Genomic DNA, 18,774 nt, shown 5'->3' with positions numbered 1-18,774 from the left:
GCCTATGCTGACAGTATCGTCCTACTCAGTCTAACCAAGATTGGTTTTACCAGATTACTAACTGAACTTGTACAATTTATAACAGTATACCAGTTAGAAATCAATATAACAAAAACAATGCTTATCGGTAACCGGCCAGCCCATCCTTAGAACATCTGCTTGAAGGCAAACCAGTGGAGAATGTGTGTAGCTATAAATACCTAGGATTTTACATTGATGATAAACTAACTCACAGTGAAAAATAACGACACGGCAAGCGCATTAACCTTTGCTTATAAGTCATTGGCATTAAAGCTGGAGGGCCCTTCATTCAAACCACTGATTTCGGTAATAACAGCCAAAACACCTCCAATTTTACCATATGCGAGCACAGCCTTGCAAGGAAAAGACTCGACTCTTATTAATAACCTAACAACTAGCATCTTTGAAAGGTTTCTGCTGCCACAAACTGCTCGCCGGCACAAATGTGCCTGGAATTTGGCCTAATAAATGACACTTTGGGCAGACTCTTAATCAATAAAGGTTTGGTATTGCATACATCAAAACACGGAGAACTCTAGCCTGAACATGGCACTGTGGTTAGAACTGGAGAAAGGGAATACATTCTCATATACACACTTTTTACACAATACTCATAAATCAACTTGCCCTTTGGATCTCTGGAAAAAAAATCTGCCCTTTTCAACATTTAAGCTAACACTTAACAAAACAGCAAAATTCCACTCTCTATTACTAGACAAAAGCATTTTCAGCCAGAGATACCATTTGTGGACAGTACTCCACTATAAAGTCCTTTAACAGGTGTCTTACTGAGATCTCATTTTTTTGTTCCATTTTAAAAAAAAAGCCATTGGCATTGCTCTTTGGAAAAACTCACTTTCTGATTCTCCGAGGTGGAAAAAGTAAAAAATGTTGCCTGTGTGGCAATCAAGAAGATCTTATCCACCTGATATGTATCTGCCAGAAACTTTATCCAGCATGTATCACTTTATTAAGGAAAGATTTCCTGGACTGAGGAATACGATCCTGCCGGACTGCTATTATGAAAGGGCTTGATCCATCTGATCCTCAGATGAACTGCAAACTGGTGAAGTTCCTTCACATACACGATCAGGCTGGGAACTCGAAGCCCCAATGAGGGTGGCGGAGCAAAGTATAGTACGTCCCACATCCAAGGAACCCTGGAATCCCTCTGCGTAAAGCTGTCTAATTGAGCAATTCCAGCTACCTTCTATGCTGTCTAATATTATTAGACTATGGCCAAATCCCAAAGCCCCCCCCCGTTTGCCAGCAAAGAAACGTCTCATCTGCAAAAACTTAAGAAAAACTCCTACTGTTTACATCAAAGTTACTGTAGTTCCTGGAACTGGAGCATATCCCCCAGGCCTAGTAGGTCACCTACTTTCTGTATGCCGCTGTTCTTCCAGTCTAGCATAACTGGATCCCTAAATATTTCCCCAGGTAAAGAGGCATTTGTTGTCATGCGGGTGTATCTATTGTATCTGCCTAGCCCACATTTTTTAGAGCAAGCCGACCAGATTTTGTACGCTGCTTGTAAAGTCTTAAACTTAGTGTGTTTATAGTAGCTAAAGTCAATAGTGTTTAAAAAAGTTATCTGCATCTCCACCCAGCAATGTGATATATACGTTTATACAAGTAGGCCTATTCCCGGGTTGCCCATTCCCATCTCTTCCACCCCCTATTAACCCCTGAAACTATTGTAGCGCCGCCGCCCAGTAATACAGCCTAAAATCTGGAGCCCTCCAGCCGCCTTTTTCTCTTGTTAGGGTGATATAGCGATACGCCCTCCTTGTTTTCCCTTGTGCCCAGATAAATCTGTTCAGTATATGTTCTAATTTGTTGAACCAGGCATGCTCGAAAAACAGTGGGATTGCTCTAAATATATACAAAAACTTCGGCAATATAAGCATTTTGATGACATTAATGCGCCCCACAAGCGTTAGATGCAAGTTGTGTATCCTTTCAAGACCCCTTTTGACTTTGGTTATTAATGGCTCCATATTTATCTCTACTAAGCTGTTCAGGTCTGATGTTACCCTGATCCCTAAGTATACTGCTGCTGGGACCACCCTCTCTTCCTTGTACGCTGTAAAATTGTTTCTAACTATTTGTTTTCCCTTGGTTTATCCCATATCCTGAGTTTGCCCCAAACCTCGTTTCCTCCATTTCGATTTCCTTGATGGCATTACTTGGGGCTGGGGTGATAATGGCCACATCATCTGCATAAGCAAATGCTTTGTACTCGATACCGATTCAGAAAAGGGGGTGGTGATGAACAGAGTGTCTGAATTAAGCAGACCACTCTTACCCAGTCCAAAGATCAGGGCTAGATCCATCACCGTTTTTAGCTCACTGCACCATCCCTGCTCATTTTGTCCACCATAAGCGTGGAAGGGTATACTCCGATGTGAGTCCCTTGCTCATTGCACCATCAGGATTCAAGCAAGCCGGGCCGAAGACGGCTGAAATGCCAGAAACCGGTCCCTGGTAGCTTGTTTCCTTCCCAGTATAAGAATTGGCTTGGTAGTCTGGTCTGCCCTGTTCCCATGATGCACTGGGCCAGGGACAGACTAATTTGCATGTAGCCAGGTTCTGAGCTGGGATGGTGCAGTGAGCTAAAAAACGGTGATGGATCAAGCCCTGATCTTTGGACTGGGTAAGAGTGGTCTGCTTAATTCAGACACTCTGTTCATCACCACCCCCTTTTCTGAATCATTGTGTACTCGATACCGTGCATACTAACTGGGGGGATATTGATGTTAAATTCCAACCTACGAAGCAATGGATCCAGATACAGGGCGAACAGCAAAGGTGAGGAAGGACACCCTCTGCCTGGTTCCCCGCTTGATCTGCAGTGAGTCTGTGAATCCTTTATTGATTTTTACCCTAGCCGAGGGCTCTTTATATAAGGCCTGAATTGCCCTTATGAATCCTATCCCAATGCCGCACCATTCCATGGCCTTCCAGAGGTAGTCCCAGGAGACCCTGTCAAAGGCCTTCTCCGCATCTAAGAAAATAGCCGCGGCAGGGTCTCCTGAAACCTCAGCTGCATCCAGTAATGTGATCATCTGCCTTGTGTGCTGTGTGGTGCCTTTCCCAGGAATGAACCCATGTTGCGTTGTGCTGACCAGACTCTCAATTACCCTCCCTAATCTACTTGCCGGAATTTTAGAAAAGATTTTGGCATCTGTATTCATCAGCGTAATAGGTCTGTAGGAGCCTGGTTCCAGGGGAGGTTTGTCTTTTTTTTAAAATCACTATTATGTCCGCCTCACCCCCATGAGCAGGTAATCTAGTTATCTTGCTGTGCTTGTAATAGGGTCGTGTGAAGATCTCTACAAAGTGACCGCCTGAAAATTTTGTAGAGTTCAGCGGGGATTTGATCCAGGCCTGCTGCTTTCCCCGAGGGGAGATTGTCCATTGCTTCCCCCAATTCCTGTAGTGTGATTGGGAGATCTAACTCCTCTTTTTCCTCCTCGGCTAGTACCGAATGTGGAGTACCTCCAAGGTACTCCGTGACCCAGTTTTCAGAAATTGGCTGTTCGTAAAGAGTTGCATTGTACCCTCCGAAGACCTCCCTAATAGCCTCGGGCTGTTTACCACTCCCCCCTTACCGTATGAGATTTCCTTAATTTCCCCTGCTGCCAGTTTCTGCCTTGTTCGGATTGCCAGTATATGCCCAATACGCTTGCTAAGCTCATAACATTTTCCTTTTTAGTCACCAGCTGCTTTACTTGAGATACTTTCACTTGTCTCTACTTTGTTAAGGTCAATCCTTAGGAGAATATCCTCCAAGGGGCCCTTTCTTTCTATAGCCCTAGACAGTTGTTCTTCTAATTCTGCTAAGTGTTTTGTGATTTAATCTACTCTGACCCTCTCCTGTCTATTCCTGTGTAGCGTATAGCTTAGTGTTTCCCCTCTAATGCCGGCCTTAAATACATCCCAGGCGACGCTTAGGGGAGCACTCCCTCTATTGATTTCCCAGAATGACACCATCCACTCCTGCATATGTTTGATATATTTCTCGTCTTTCAGGAGAGCTCTCTCAAATATCCAGCTAGATTCTTTCTTCGGGGAGTTTCCTAAGGTCAGGGTTAGTACTAGTGGGTTATGGTCTGAAATAATTCTTGGTAGCTTATCTATCTGGCTATTGCTTACCAGAGAGCTGGAGATAAAGAAGTAGTCCAGTCTAACAATAAGCTTATGAGGGGCCGAATATAACGTACTACCGGAGCCAGCTGGGTTGCACCGGGCCTACAGATCCACTAGTGCATTGTGGCGCGCAAGGTTAAGTATTGTTTGGCATGTCCGTTTCTACCGGCCAGAATAGATCTGTCCGGCCTCCGTACCTAAACCATCCAACCCGTTAATATTAAAATCCCCGCAGCAGATGACTGGTTCGGGACATAGAGGGAGTTCGGAATCCAGGAATTCAAATAAGTCCGGATTATCCTCAGTGGAACCATAGACAGAAACTAATGTGAAGATTTCGCCCCTGGTTTTACTTTCCAGCATTACCCACCTACCCGATTGATCTACTTTTTTCCTTCTGATCGTGGTATCCCCCTTTTTGGCAAGTATGGCTACCCCTCTTGTTTTAGTCCCCTGCTTTGTGAGTGCCAATACTTCAAGACCTAGCTGTTCCAGCCAGTATTGTTCAGTTCCCTCAATGTGGGTCTCCTGGAGAAATATGTCTAATCGCATTGTTCTCAACAGAGCTGCCACCCGCTGCCTTTTATTCCCGTCATTTAGGCCACAGACATTAATACAAGCTATTCTTATGCTCATCCATGCTTGCTGAGAATGTCCTCCTCCTCTGCCAGTCCTGTGCCATTCTTGCTCACCCATTACTTGAGTATAGATAGAGCCTATGTAGTGCTGTGCTATGTTACAATGTGCTGTGCGAACCAATCCACCACCAACTACTCTCCCCCCACCCTGTCCTCCCCACCCAGGCTCCCCTCCCCCTGAGAACCCCCCCCATTTACAGGCAAATAGGTCACTCATGACCTATGTGTGGCTGATATTGGATCTCAGCTGTCGCATCCCTCTCCCTCCCTCCCTTCTCATTCCTGCTGTGATGTCCCCCTCCCGAGTTTGAAGCCCCTCCTACTTACTCTGAACATCTAGTAGTATTACCTACCCACCCTTCTGCCCTTTTTCTTCAAGAAATTGCTTCGCTTTAATCTCCGAGAAGAACATCCTCACGTGACCCCTTTTGATGATCTTTAGCCTGGCTGGGAACAAAAGGTATGCCTCTGAACCTAGTGCCTGAAAGGGCGCAATTAGCTGCCAAAGTTTCCACCTCCTTTCTACTGTAACATGGCAGAAATCTGGTCTTGCGTAGAAGGTGGTGCCGTTGTATGACCGCTTGGAGTCAGGTCTAGCCTTGTCAATCTACTGCCTCAACAAGTAATTTCCTTCGTACACCAGCATAGCCCTGGGCAAACTTTCTTGACCACCGCCCCTTCCTTTCTTCAAGTTAAGGGGAAACCTGTGTGGCCTTTGAACCTCTGTCTCCCATTGCCACTGCGCCTCTGGGAAGGCCCCCTTAGCAGATTATTCACAAACCCCCTGGCGTCCTGGCCCTCCGCCCAGATCACAAACCCCCTGGCGTCCTGGCCCTCCGCCCCCTCTGCAACGCCAAGCAGTCTAACATTGTTCTGCCGTTGGTGGTTTTCAAAATTCTCCATTTTCCATTTTAGATCCTCTGCCAACTTTTCCTGAGTTGATTTAAAAGACTGCCAGCCTGCCATGTCGTCCTCCAATCTACCAGTCCTTTCCTCCACATGCGCAACTCTGTCCGCCACCTCTTCATATAATTTATTCACCTTCTTGAGAGAAGTCTGAATGTTTTTAGTGGCCTGTCTTGCCCTCCGACTCTCTGCTCTTGCTACCCCCTGCATCTGTTTCAGGGTATTAAACAGTAGGTCCATTGAAGCATGCGGAGGTGGGGTCCATGAGATGTGGCGGAGTAGTACCAGAGGAGTTTTTTGTTCGTACTTGAGGGGGACTCTGAGCCATGCAACCTTGCCTTTGATCTCCTTTTTTTTTCTCGGTGCTTTTACTCCCTGAAGTGGTGGAACATGCGTCCGAGCTACCCCTGAGCTTATTTTGCTGGAGAGTAGTAACAATCTCCATCGGGTGAGCCTCCCCCTCTGTCCAACCTCCCCTGTGTTTGGTCCTCTGCGTTTAAGCTCTGTGCTGCCAGACTTACTTCCCCACTTACTTGCAGTAGGATGTGGAGTGCTCAGACCCGCCTCTACCTGTAGCAAGGCATCCATCATGTCAGAGTTGCCAGTCCTTATCGCTTCCACCTCTGTGCCAGCTCCCATGCTAACCTCCTGTCTCCTCCGCGCCGCTCGCTGCCTTGCCCTGTAGTTTGTCTGTCTCCTTCCCCGCTGCTGGAATTGGGACCGGTTGTTGCTTGGCAACTACGCAACTTGTGTCCTTGAGGACGGCTACTCTGCTCCCTGTGCTGACGTCCTCATGAGCTGGCTGCACCGACTGCACTGATGTCGGATCTGACAGCAGATCTGCTGGTCTGATGTTGAAGGCTTCTGTAAGGGTAGGCTGTCGCTGGATTGTATCTTGGTGTGTCGTGCCCTCCTTTGCATTTCTTTGTGGCCGCTGTATTGGGGCACAGCGCGTCTCATTTGCCGCGGCTGGGTCTGTAGCCTTGGGGCGCAGCTCCGCCTTTTTCTCCGTCTTCTTCTGCTGGGACTTCGCTGCTGGGACTGCCGGCTTCCTAGTCGTGCCAGTGGGACGCTGATTCGGTCCCTGAGTTGCAGTGTCCTTTTTGCTTTTTTTCTCCGCCTGACCTTTTGCGGCGCTGGGGAGATCCATTGAGGCCTTCTCCTGCCTCTGAGAGCGAAGGGACATCACAATGGCAGCCTTGTAGTCGGTAACGTACCCGATCTGGTTAAACAGACTTGATCTTAAAGTTGCGAGGCCCGCGGAGATGCCGAGGTGGGTACTCCGTGCGTTTACAAAGCTGTAGGCCCCTTTGCCTGTCTTTACTCGATTTTCCAGGCTTCTAGGGGAACACAGCATACTGGATTAAACTTCCATCCGCATCATAGTCAGGAGAGGGATTTAAGTGCGACTGCCCTCTACGATCCAGGCGCGGCCATCTTGCCTCCAACAGAGTATAATTTCTAATGCATTTTCAAACTGTTCTACATTCAGCAAATTATTACTGTAAAGTATGCAATCCTTACCTGTGACAGGCTTGCTTGGTTCTAAAAATAAAACCGTACTTTTTTTCTAAAACAATTGGTCTAGGGTTCAGTCCTTGAGTGTGTGAATTCATTTGCTGAGTGTGTACATCAAATGCTTAACACTGTCCCCTGATAATGCCTTACTGCTCGACCACTCTACCACAAATAGAGATTAAGGTTCTATCTAACTTTAACCTCTGCCTACCTCTAGGGTCACCTGGACTCTATCCACACTATACCTCATTTTGGTGTAGTATATATGGAGCCATTATACTATAGTTTACATATGGAGTAAAATGGTTATGGTTTTAATTAACTGAACAATAAACTATACTTACTAAAAAGTTCCCCTAGCTTGGTTCCGCAAGACCATGGGTGTCCAGTTGGAGGGAAATTCAGATATCCTCTCCTCCACTGGCAGTACATAACATCGAAAGAATAGGTCCGGCACATCATACAGAGGGGTTACTCCCTCCCTTTCCAATCTGTCCCGTCCCCTCCACCTCCATCACAAGAAGACTGGCGGTGGATCATCATATCTTGTTCCGAGAGGGTGCTACAGATCTCATGGCCAAGCGGATTATATAAAGGGTTCCAATATCAGAAGTAGTACCCAAAAAGAACAAAGGTGTTTGTCCTATTCTAGACCTCCGATCCGTCAATCTCTTCCTCAAAAAGGAAAAATTCAAGATGTTCATGTTGGCTCAGGTCTTGTCTGCCGTAGACCAAGGAGACTGGCGAGTAGTGTTGGACTTGCAGAATGCCTATTTTCACATCCCCATTCTGCCAACACACAGGTGTTACCTGCGGTTCAAGGTAGGCCACAATCACTTTCAGTTCACTTTGCTACCCTTTGACCTTACCAGCGCCCCTCAGGTGTTCACCAAGGTGATGGCGGTGGTTGCACAGGTTAGGGGTGCCAGTCATCCTGCACGACTGCCCGTTGAAGGTGTCCTCGCCCCAGACTGTTGTATCCCATCGCTAGACTATGGCGAACCTCCTGCATTCACTGGTATTCACTATCAGCGTGCTGAAGTCACACATGACTCCTTCTCATACTCTTTCTTTCATCTGAGCTGTTCTGGACACAGTGCAGTTTTGGACTTATTCTCCTGAGCAGTGTCCCCAGGATATTCAGGTTATGATACTTATGTTTCAGCTTCTATCCTGGATTTCAATGACAATGACTGAAGCTGCTGAGTATTAGATCCAAATGGGAAAGGACCGTCACACTTCCGTGTAATTATGTTGTTTAGGTTGGTATTATGGTCGTTGGTGCAAATTGGTAAATCCTCCTGAGTTTGAGGGTGTATTCAATAAATGGTTTGCATTGCTCCCTGGGCGGGAAGACTTCTCCAATTGCACTCCTCTATATTTCAATAAGGTATTCACTCTTGTAAAATATTTTCCAAATCAATGTTATTCATTTTTGCTTTTTTTTTTTTTTTAAACATAATCATGGCATATTACAATCAATTAGCATTTACATTGAGCTTTAAGATTTATAACAGACGACAATGACACCACACACAGCGAGAAGAGCTGATGTATCATAATTATCCACGTTGGCATTTTTCGGGAACCAGCCACCCCTTCCCGCCCCGCACTCTGACTCATTATCCTCGTCTTGCACAGGTGTTTCACACAGCCTCTGAATTTGTTCCAGGCACGCCATATTTTTTCCCATTTTCGGGGGCATCCGCGGTGTGTGTATACTACTTTCTGCCATCATAGCTGCATCCAAATCCTTGCACCAGTCTCTAAGCGTTGGTACTTCCCCGGACCCCCAGTTTCTGTCAATATTACGTTTGGCAAACATTGCACCCAGCGTAACCCAGTCCTGAGCAGAGTGTGAAAGATCATTTGGTTCCCATAAGTTCAGCAGACAACACTTCGGTTCCGGGACTATCGAAACCTCCACCACCTGTGACAATGTTCGCATAACTTTGGCCCAGTATGCTACAATCTGAGGGCGTTGCCATATAGTGTGAAAAAAGGTTCCTACCTCCCCGCAATCTCAGGCAAAAATAGTGTGCCGCCCTCCCTATGGTGCGTAGGGTAACCCTGGTGTAGTACACGCGATGAAGTATCTTTAGCTGCACCAATCGGAGTCTCGAAGATACAGCCACTTCCCGTGGGGATGACAACACCGTCTGCCAGTCCGCATTGTCTTTCTCACCCACGTCAGTGGACCATTTGCGCTTAAGTGTTAGTGTTGGGTCTGGCATGTTATTAATTAGTTTACGATAAGTGAATGAGGTTGCCTTTTTGGGCATGTGCTCAGTAAGGAGTCTGTCTTCCAGAGGGGTGGCCTCCGGTAAATCGGTGCCAGGCGGGAGAACCGAGCCTAGTGCATGACTGATCTGTATGTACCGAAACCGCTCGGTGGGCGCTAGCTCATATTGGGTCCTGAGTTGTTCAAAGGGCACTATTGCACCCTTCTTCCATAAATCCCCCCCGTGGAGATCCCATCAGGTCCCATGCCCGGAATTGCTTACTGTTACGAAGTCTGCCCAGCTGTCGCGCCGACCAGAGTGGTGTCATTTGTGTAATAGTATCTTAACATTTAAGACAAACCTGCGCCGGGTACCATATGCCTATTGTGTGCGACGTCGGTCCTACGAGGGAGGCAGATCTACCCTGGTCATATAGTGCGGAGAGAATTCCTGCTTCTCACAGCTCCTGTCTGTCTGCCTGAAACGCTGGCTCCGTCTGGGGTGCGTGCAACCATTGGTTAATTATTTTCAATTGGGCTGCCCAATAATATAACTGAATATCTGGAAGGGCTAGTCCACCGTCGTACCAGCCCAGAGTCCGCTTTCCCTGTGCTATGCGTGCCATTTTGCTACCCCAAAGCAGGCCAGAGACAGCCGCCTCTATCTTCTTAAAATATTTAAGTGGTTCGGGAAATGGGGCATTCTCTAGTACATATAGGAACCGTGGGAGTTTCATCATTTTAAACAGGGCTGCCTTGCCCAGGAGGGTCAATGGCAGGCCATGCCAGTGTTCCACATCGCGCCGAAACAGTTCAAGGGGGGCATCAGATTTTTAAGGAGAAATTCCTCCGACCTGGGTGTCACCCAAATGCCCAAATATTTAAGAGTCCCCCGCGATTGTAAGTGGGCAGACCGCCGGTAGGCCTCTCAGGATAAATAAAACCGATTTGGACCAGTTGATGGTATACCCCAATGCCCGACCGAAGATTTCACAAATATACAAAAGCACTAAAATGGAGTGTCTGGGTAAAGTTAGGTATAGGAGCACATCATCTGCATACAAGGAGATGCGGTCTTACCAGGTCGCTGTCCAATTAAGTCCCCGAATCATAGGATGCCATCGAATCCAAGCTGCCAATAGCTCCAGTGCCAGCACGAACAGCAGTGGAGACAGCTGACATCCCTGACCTGTGCCTCGCCCCAGTGGAAAGTCTCTGGAGATATGCCCATTCGCCACCATGTGTGCCAGAGGGCGGGAGTATAACAAGTGCACCCATGCACAAAACTTGGAGTCGAAGCCTAGATGTCGGAGGACTGCAAATAAATAAGGCCATTACACCATGTCAAATCCCATCCGAGCATCAAGGGAGAGGATAATTGCAGGCTCTTGAAGATAAGGCATGCGCGCCAGCACTGCCTGTACTCTTCTAAGGTTAAGTGCATTGCTCCTGTTGGGCATGAAACTGGACTGCTCAGGGTGAATCAGGGTCTCAAGGTGTGGGGTCAGGTGTTTGGACATCATTTTAGCAAGAATCTTAGCTTCAGCGTTGAGTAAAGATATTGGCCGGTATGAGGAACAATCGTCCGGGGTTTACCTGGTTTCGGTACCGCCACTATGGTGTCCACTCGTTAATCGCGTGGCAGCTCCCCCGCTTCCAGACTGTCAGAGAACATCTTTAGGGGAAATGGAGCAGTTAGATCAGATGTCCGTTTGTAAAGCTCAATGGGTATTCCAATGGGTCCTGCAGCCTTTCCGGACTGCAGGGAATAGATGGCAGTCTGGAGTTCCTCAATCGTGAAGTCTGCATCCAGTGAGAGCCGCTTCATCTGACAGAGCAGGCATTTCGATATCTTTGGTGTAGGTCTGAGCCTCTTCTGTGGTCATTCACGAACCGGCAGTATACACCTGTTCAAAATACCCGGCCAATGTGTCCACCATTTCCTCTGGGGTGCTCACTATTTCACCAGACTGAGTTATTGTTGCTTTTTAATTCATTGTATTATATTACTTTCTTAGTAATAAAGGGGGGTGTGCTTTTCACACATTAGTGTTTTATCATGCCCAATGCCTTTCGGGCTCTGCCCTTCATCAGGGGCATAGAGGATGTTTTCAGCATAGTACCATAAAAGTTGATATAAATACATATGCATTGTATTGATAGTTGCTATTATACATGTTTTTCATTCATATGGTTTACTGGCGTGTTAGGGATAATCTAGTGTTTTTTTTACTGTTAAAAATATGATAGTCATGTAAACTGATACAAGGTAAACTGGGGTGGAAAAGAATCAGATTGTGATGAATCGGTACATCGTGCTTAATAAGTGTATGCAATCGAGTCGATGAATTTACACTGAGTAACAGCTTGACATTAATCCCAACCAGTGGTGCTCGTGATTTTAGACCAAGCATGCATTGTAACAAACCTTCGTTACACTGTATATTATGAATGTCTGGTCACTTCCTCGATCAGGCTAATCATGTGCCTAATTCACAAATGCCACTTAGAATTGTCTTAACATAATAATAATGCGTGCAAAATAGTGCTGGCCGTGGTTTTATAGTTAGTTTCTCACCTTATTTGAGTGAATATCCCGTTAGAATTCCTTCCATCATAAGTCATAAGTGGAAAAAGTTTTGAGTCAGCGTCCCGAGTTGTGCCGTGTTTGTATGTGACCAGGTATAAGAGAAGAAGACCCGTAAGTTGAAGAATGTGTGGAAGTAGGATACGGACTAAATCCATTCTCTCCATTACGCTCGTAGTTCAGGGAGCGTGTAAAAATTACGAGGTAGATGACTAACGTTACTGAAAATGGAGAACAAACTGAATGATCAGTCCAAAGTGAACGTTCTTGCTGATTGCCTGATAACTGAAATTGCGGAAGAAATGGGAGAAATGAAGTGTGATGACTGAGTGAGATGAGAATTCCGTGTCTGGGAACATGGATCAATGGGTCGCATGAAACATACTATATGCAGTTGGTTATATAACATTGGTTACCATCTTCAAGAATATTGAAATTTTGAAAAAGAATAGAATTTAACATAAAGCATAATAAGGTGAATACTTAGATTTCAACTGTTTTTCATGGTGAAGACATACATACAAAGGAAACCATTTAAGTCCAGTCTCTCATTAAGACCCTTCAGGTTAACTGTTAAGTTGGCTTATCAAGTAAACTTCTCTTTGCAATAGGCACTGGGTGTTGTCTCTTCCTCTTAAAATTGTTACTTGCTCTAGTATTGTGAATCTCAACTGGTTTGTTATGTTTCATTGAATTGAAATGTGCAGCCACAGTTGATTTTGGATTTTTGTCTGAATGTTGCTTTGATAAACAGATTTTGATTTTGCGTTCAGTTTTTCCTACAAATGCATATTCGCACGGACATTTCAACATATACATCACGTTTGTGCTGTCATGTGGCTGTGAATTAGTCCCATGGGCTCCTGTTGGTAAATCATGCCAGGTGGCATATGCTGGTTCTGCAGTGGGACCTAAAGGTCCAGTGGGTGCAGCATCATGTGAATCGTTCCGATGTGTTCCAAATCTCGAAAGAAACTGCAAAGGACCTGTAGTGGTGGCTTAAGAACTGCAGTTGGGTCAGAGGCAGAATCCTCTCCCTTCCTCAGCCAGATCACGCAGTAGTGACAGATGCATCACTCCTGGGATGGGGCAGCCAATTGGGAGAGGTGAAGATCAGAGGACTTTGAACTCTGGAGGAATCAGGGCTCCGCATCAACTTCTTTGAGCTCTGGGCGGTCTGACTAGCATTGAAAGCATTTCTTCCCTCTGTCAAGAGGAAGTTAGTGCAGGTGTTCATAATCAACATCACAGCCATGTGGCACTGCACCAAGTCTGGCGGGCTGGGGTAATGAACCCTTTCTCAAGAGACACTGTTTTTGGAAATGACTGGAATAACAGGGCACAACCCAGGTGGTTCAACACCTGGAAGGTTCTCTGAACGCCAGGTCAGACTCACTCAGCCGTCGATGCCTCGTAGATCACAAATTGCCCATTCAGCAGGAGAAGTCTTTCAGCATTGCAGAGAACCTTGGTTCGATTTGTTCGCCTCCGAAGAGAGACTACGCAGTGTCAGCAGTACGGTGTGCTGGCGTTTCCAAGGTGGCTATCACTCGGCGACTGTTCTCGTTGCTAGTGGATGTCCGGCCTGCTGTATGCCTTTCCGCCCATACCACTCCTACCCAGCATTCTGAAGAAGATCAGGAGCGAGTCAATGTTGTGGCTCCGTACTGGGTGAGGAGAGTCTGGTATCCAGAGCTACTGAAAATATGCATCAATCATCAGATCAGACTGCTCCTTCAGGAGGTTCTTCTGTCATAGCAGCAGGGGAGGGTCCTCCACCCGAATCTGTCCACTCCTTGCCTCCATGTGTGGAGATTGAGCGGCAGCAGTTGATGGCTTTTGACCTTCCTCCCGAAGTATGCAATGTTATTTTGGCAGCCAGGCGGCCCTCCACTAAGGTGGTATATACGCCTTCCGTTGTTAGAAATTTGTAGTATACTGTACATAAAGATCTATTGACCCTTTTCTGCTTCGTTCTACTGTTCTTTCGTTCATTCTGACCCTTTACCAGCAGGGCTCTGCTTTGGGAACTCCTAAGTTACCTTTCTGCTCTCCTTTTCTAGGGCTGCCTGACCAGCCATCTTTCGTTAAATCTCCTATTGTGCATACATTTCCAAAAGAGCTGGCACACTTGTTTCCACCCACGCCCTTAGTTGTGCCACATTGGGACCTTAATTTGGTCCTCACCAACCTGTGGTGTGCTCCATTTAAGCCTTTTCACAGCTGTCCCCTCTGGCTATTGACCATCAAAACAGCCTTCCTAGTGGCGATTACATCTGCCCGGAGGGTGAGTGAGTTTCAGGTGGTATCTTCACCGATCTGTTGTCCTTTCCAGAGAAAGTGGTGCTTCGCACCTGGGCTTCCGTTTTGCTGAAAGTAGTGACCCCATTCCATCTGGGTCAGTCCATCACATTGCCCACCTTCTATGCTTCCCCGATTCCCTCTAAGGAAGAGGAGCGTCTCCACTGACTAGACTCGCATGTTCTACCTTTTACCGTATTAGAGTTCCGGGTGGGCGACCAACTCTTTGGATGGTATGTGGGAGCTAAAAAGGGAAGGGCATTGCAGAAAAGGACAATTTCTCGCTAGTTTGTTCTCTGCATTAAGATCCGCTATGCCCTGGAAAAGAAGCAGCCCCTATGGGATTAAGAACCCATTCCACCAAGGGAAACGCTGCGACTATGGCCTTGGCTCTGGGAGGGGTCCAAGTCCTAGACATCTGTCAGGCCGCAATGTGGGCATCATTGCACACATTTGCCAAACATTACTGCCTGGGAAATCAAGTCTGCAAAGATGGGCATTTTGCCCGTTCAGTCCTGCAGGACTTTCTAGTTTGAAATATTGGTCTGCAACCCACCGCCGGAATGGTATGGCTTGGGTATCTAATTCAAAGTTAAGGAATCTGCAGCTAGAAGTCTATCTGATGAACAAGTTACTTGCCTTCGGTAATGCATCATCTGGTAGATACCATCTAGCTGCAGATTCCTTACAGTCCCACCAATCCTACCTGCTGTGTGGACTGCTGTAGAGCTAGCGTCCCTCCCCTGTTCATGGTCCTAGCTTTGCACACAACTACGTCAGTTACTTCTGGCTTTGCGCTTTTGGCGGGGAAAAAACGAAAAGTACTGACGTCTGCACGCCTATGTGGCGCCTATATAGGCACCACACCGTCCTAACCAACTGAGCCGAATGGAGCCACCTGATGGCACGTGCAAGTAGTAGTATTGCTCAGGATCAGGCCTGACTCCTGGGAAGCGCAAAGGTAAGGAATCTGCAACTAGATAGTCTTTACCAGATAATGCATTACCGAAGGTAAATAACTTGTTCAATTGTGCTTCTAAACTTTCCTTATGTTCACTGTTGATTGTAGTTATGCCTACTCTTACCCCCATTTACTACCATTCTTACTTCTAGATTTACAGCTACTTACTCCCATACTTCTAATAATATCTACTGCTACTTTTATTTCTAACTGCTTATTTACTCGTGCTTACTGTTACTTTTATCCCTGTGTACTATTTACTTCTGTGCTACACCCCCACATTGAATCCAGTAGCACTTCCAGAGTTCTCTACCTTCCAGACTTCTAGCCTCTTCCACCACTAATTTTTTTCTCATTCTAAAAGTTCTCAAAACCTGAAATTGCTGCAGAGCTTTTGCATATTGTATCTTTAGAGCTTGGCAGACCAGGCATCCCTTCATTTATTCTGCTGATTATGTATTAGTTTCATAGTTTACTGAAAATCTACCTTTTCGACATGCTATATCTGCCCTGCTTCAGCATGGTTTCCCCAGAACCAGTACGCCTGTTCCTGGGTAACCGCATGCTCTAAAATTGTAAATCCATCAATACTATTTTGCTCTGACAAATTTGAGAGCAGAAAAAATCTGTGATGACCTTGGGGTTCTCCTCCTTTCTATACTTTGAACAATGGTTAGACATAGGGCATTTCTGACAATCATGTCCCTGGGCATGTAGTCTATAATATTTATCAGCACCCTGGTCATACTGAGCACCTACTTTATTTTTACCAGCAGTTTAATTCCTGAAGATAATAATCTCCTTTTTCTTCTGATTGTACAGCCCAAAAATACTGCAAAATGTCACTAATATGGACATTTTATTATGCTGCTTTCTTCAATATCTTGGCATCTTGTTTGAAAGCCAAGAGGCTACTTTATTACAGGGTCATAATTAATCTCTTCCTCCGTGGATTAAATATTACACATCCCCTATTCCAAATAAAAAAACAGTACTAGCTCCTAAGTTTGAAACAAGAACCCTTGCACCTTTCAAATGTCCAACTCGAAAGTTTGGAGCAATTACAATTTTAAAGTACTTTCCATTTAATTAACATGCTTTGTCTGGTTTATCTTTGTCCTCTCATTTATAAGTTAGTCCTCTGTTGTGTAACACACTGTGAAAATAGATCGGACCGCACGGAGTGTTGTACTTGATAGATTTGAAGTACAGAATTACTAGAATTGATCCAGTTATGGTGAAGGAGAATCTATCCTCTCAGCTGTGCATATGGTTTTTCCTAACCTCTTGTGTGTACCTAAAGACCACGAGAGTTAACTTGGTAATATGGTCTCCTGTGTACAGATGCAAAGAGCAGGTTGTGGTTCTCCAAGGTTCTCATAGCAGTTGACAATACTGGTTACCTACTGTTATTCGCTAGTATCCGACATCTACACTTCCATATAGGTTTTTTAAGCCGGTCTTGTATATATTTTGTTTATAGGGTCTATCACATACCAGTAATGCATTTAAACATGGGAACAGCAAGAGCATTAGGGTGAAGGGCTTTAATCTGCCCCATACCTCATCCATGACTAATGAAGCATTTTCCGTTAGTTACATTTTCACCCTTGACATACATGCTTTAGTTGGATTATTATGAAATCCTAGATTTAACTTGTATAGTGAATATTGCAGTCTGATGGAAATAACCAGTTGCTCTTTAGACACCTAATACTCCTATGTACAGGTGATTTCTATTGATTCTCAAGTGGTAACCTTCTTGGAAATAAATATCCTAAATTGAGTGCTCATTCTGCCCTCTTAATGTCATAAATGGACTGTGAATTTTTCAAGCCATGTAGCTAATTTCTGAGAAGGTGAGAACTGCTTGATGGGAGTATCTGCACAGCATTATTTTACAAGTGAAAACTGGATCTACTCCAATATTTGTACTTTAATGTCTACACAGATGCTTTAGTGGCATTTTGAGGAAAGTCTAGTGACGGTCCTCAGTTTATTAACACCAACTACTATTTCACTTAAGAGATGGGGAAACTTTGAACACTGTTCTATAGCAGTTAGGCAATTATGCCTTAAGGTCAAAAGATGGAGATTTTGCATATACATGTTGCTTTTGTTCTGGCCAAGTTTTTTTATTGGTATGATTTCTTTCTTGTTTCAGCAGACGAGTCGACATTTAACTAACTATATTATTTTTCTTCTATAAGGGAAACTTCCAATTGTGAATGAGGAGGATGAATTGGTAGCAATCATTGCACGGACAGATCTGAAAAAGAACCGGGATTACCCCCTGGCATCTAAAGATACGAAGAAGCAGTTGCTGTGTGGAGCTGCCATTGGGACCCATGAAGATGACAAGTATCGCCTGGATCTTCTAGCACAGGCAGGAGTGGATGTGGTTGTACTTGTAAGTTTCTTTATGTATTTCTTTGAGTAGGTGTTCAGCAGAGCACTTATTTTGTAAATCCTTCAGTGTAAGAATTGTTACATTAGTACAAATAAAGGTCTTACATTTTTGCTTCTGCCATCACCATACCAAGTTAATCTCCATTTCCTCATTCTTTGTCAGTATTTGATTTCAAGTTTTTTTTGCCTAGGAAGTTCCATGTTGGGTAGTGCTTACAATTGAAGTTGCAGAAGGATTAAGCACAGTATTCATAAGTTCGAGGCATGTGGCTGCTGAATTCATATCTGTGCATAGATCGCTGCCTAGTGTTGGGTCCGGATGATTGCACATTGTTGTCCTGGAAGAGTCTTCGAAGTATCACGAGATAGGTGGCTCCTCCCCTGGACTACAGTGCGCATGGGCATCCTCTCCATCCTCAGATTGTTTTTTTCCCGCCATTGGGTTCGGATGTATATTTGTTAACTCAAGTTCGGAATCGATAAACTTTATATTTGGCAAAAAGGCCTTTAGTTATCGTCAGTATTGTCTTTGCGATCGGTGCCCAGTACTTGTTCCGGCTCTATCCTCGAGCCAGACGTCAAGAAGAGCCGCGTGGCTTTTCAGCACTACAGGCCCGGTCGACGCCAGAGGCCTTATCGACGATCCATTATGGAACGGAGCACATTCAAAAGATGTCCCGTTTGCAACTCCAAGTATCCTCACATCGATTTCCACCCGGTGTGCAACAAGTGCCTGTCTCCGGATCACGATGAAGCCAGCTGTATGGCTTGTTCTCGGTTCCGCTCCAAGAAGACGATTCGCCTTCGACGCGCAGTGCGAAAGGAGGCCCAGCAGACGACACCTGACCCGGTGAACATCTTCGATGTTGAGGAAGATGACGGAGTCTAGCAGGAAGTTCAAGAGAACCTATCTGATCCTGCATCGGAGATCAACTCCAGTTACGACGCAGATGTGGAAATGGTCGATAATTAAGTCTTCATCGACGAGGTAGGAGACGACGATGAGGCCTTTGGGGCCGTGGAAGATAGCTCCAGCGAGGAGCTAGGCCCAACCGTGGGT

General features: G+C 45.6%; 1 protein-coding gene across 2 annotated transcripts in view; it reads left to right on the top strand.

The window, feature by feature from the left end:
• Positions 1–18,774, top strand: part of IMPDH2 (inosine monophosphate dehydrogenase 2) — a 357,233-nt gene that overhangs the window by 80,994 nt on the left and 257,465 nt on the right. For both annotated transcript variants that reach the window (XM_086939329.1, XM_086939328.1), the window contains exon 7: positions 17,516–17,715. In XM_086939329.1, the coding sequence (XP_086795455.1) occupies positions 17,516–17,715 (200 nt within the window). The remainder of the gene's footprint in view (positions 1–17,515; positions 17,716–18,774) is intronic.

This window comes from Lissotriton vulgaris, chromosome 9 (genome assembly GCF_964263255.1).
Source record: "Lissotriton vulgaris chromosome 9, aLisVul1.2, whole genome shotgun sequence".
In the NCBI taxonomy this organism is placed as follows: Eukaryota; Metazoa; Chordata; class Amphibia; order Caudata; family Salamandridae; genus Lissotriton; species Lissotriton vulgaris.
The sequence above is the reverse complement of the archived record's forward strand: the minus strand, read 5'-3'. Positions and strand labels throughout refer to the sequence as shown.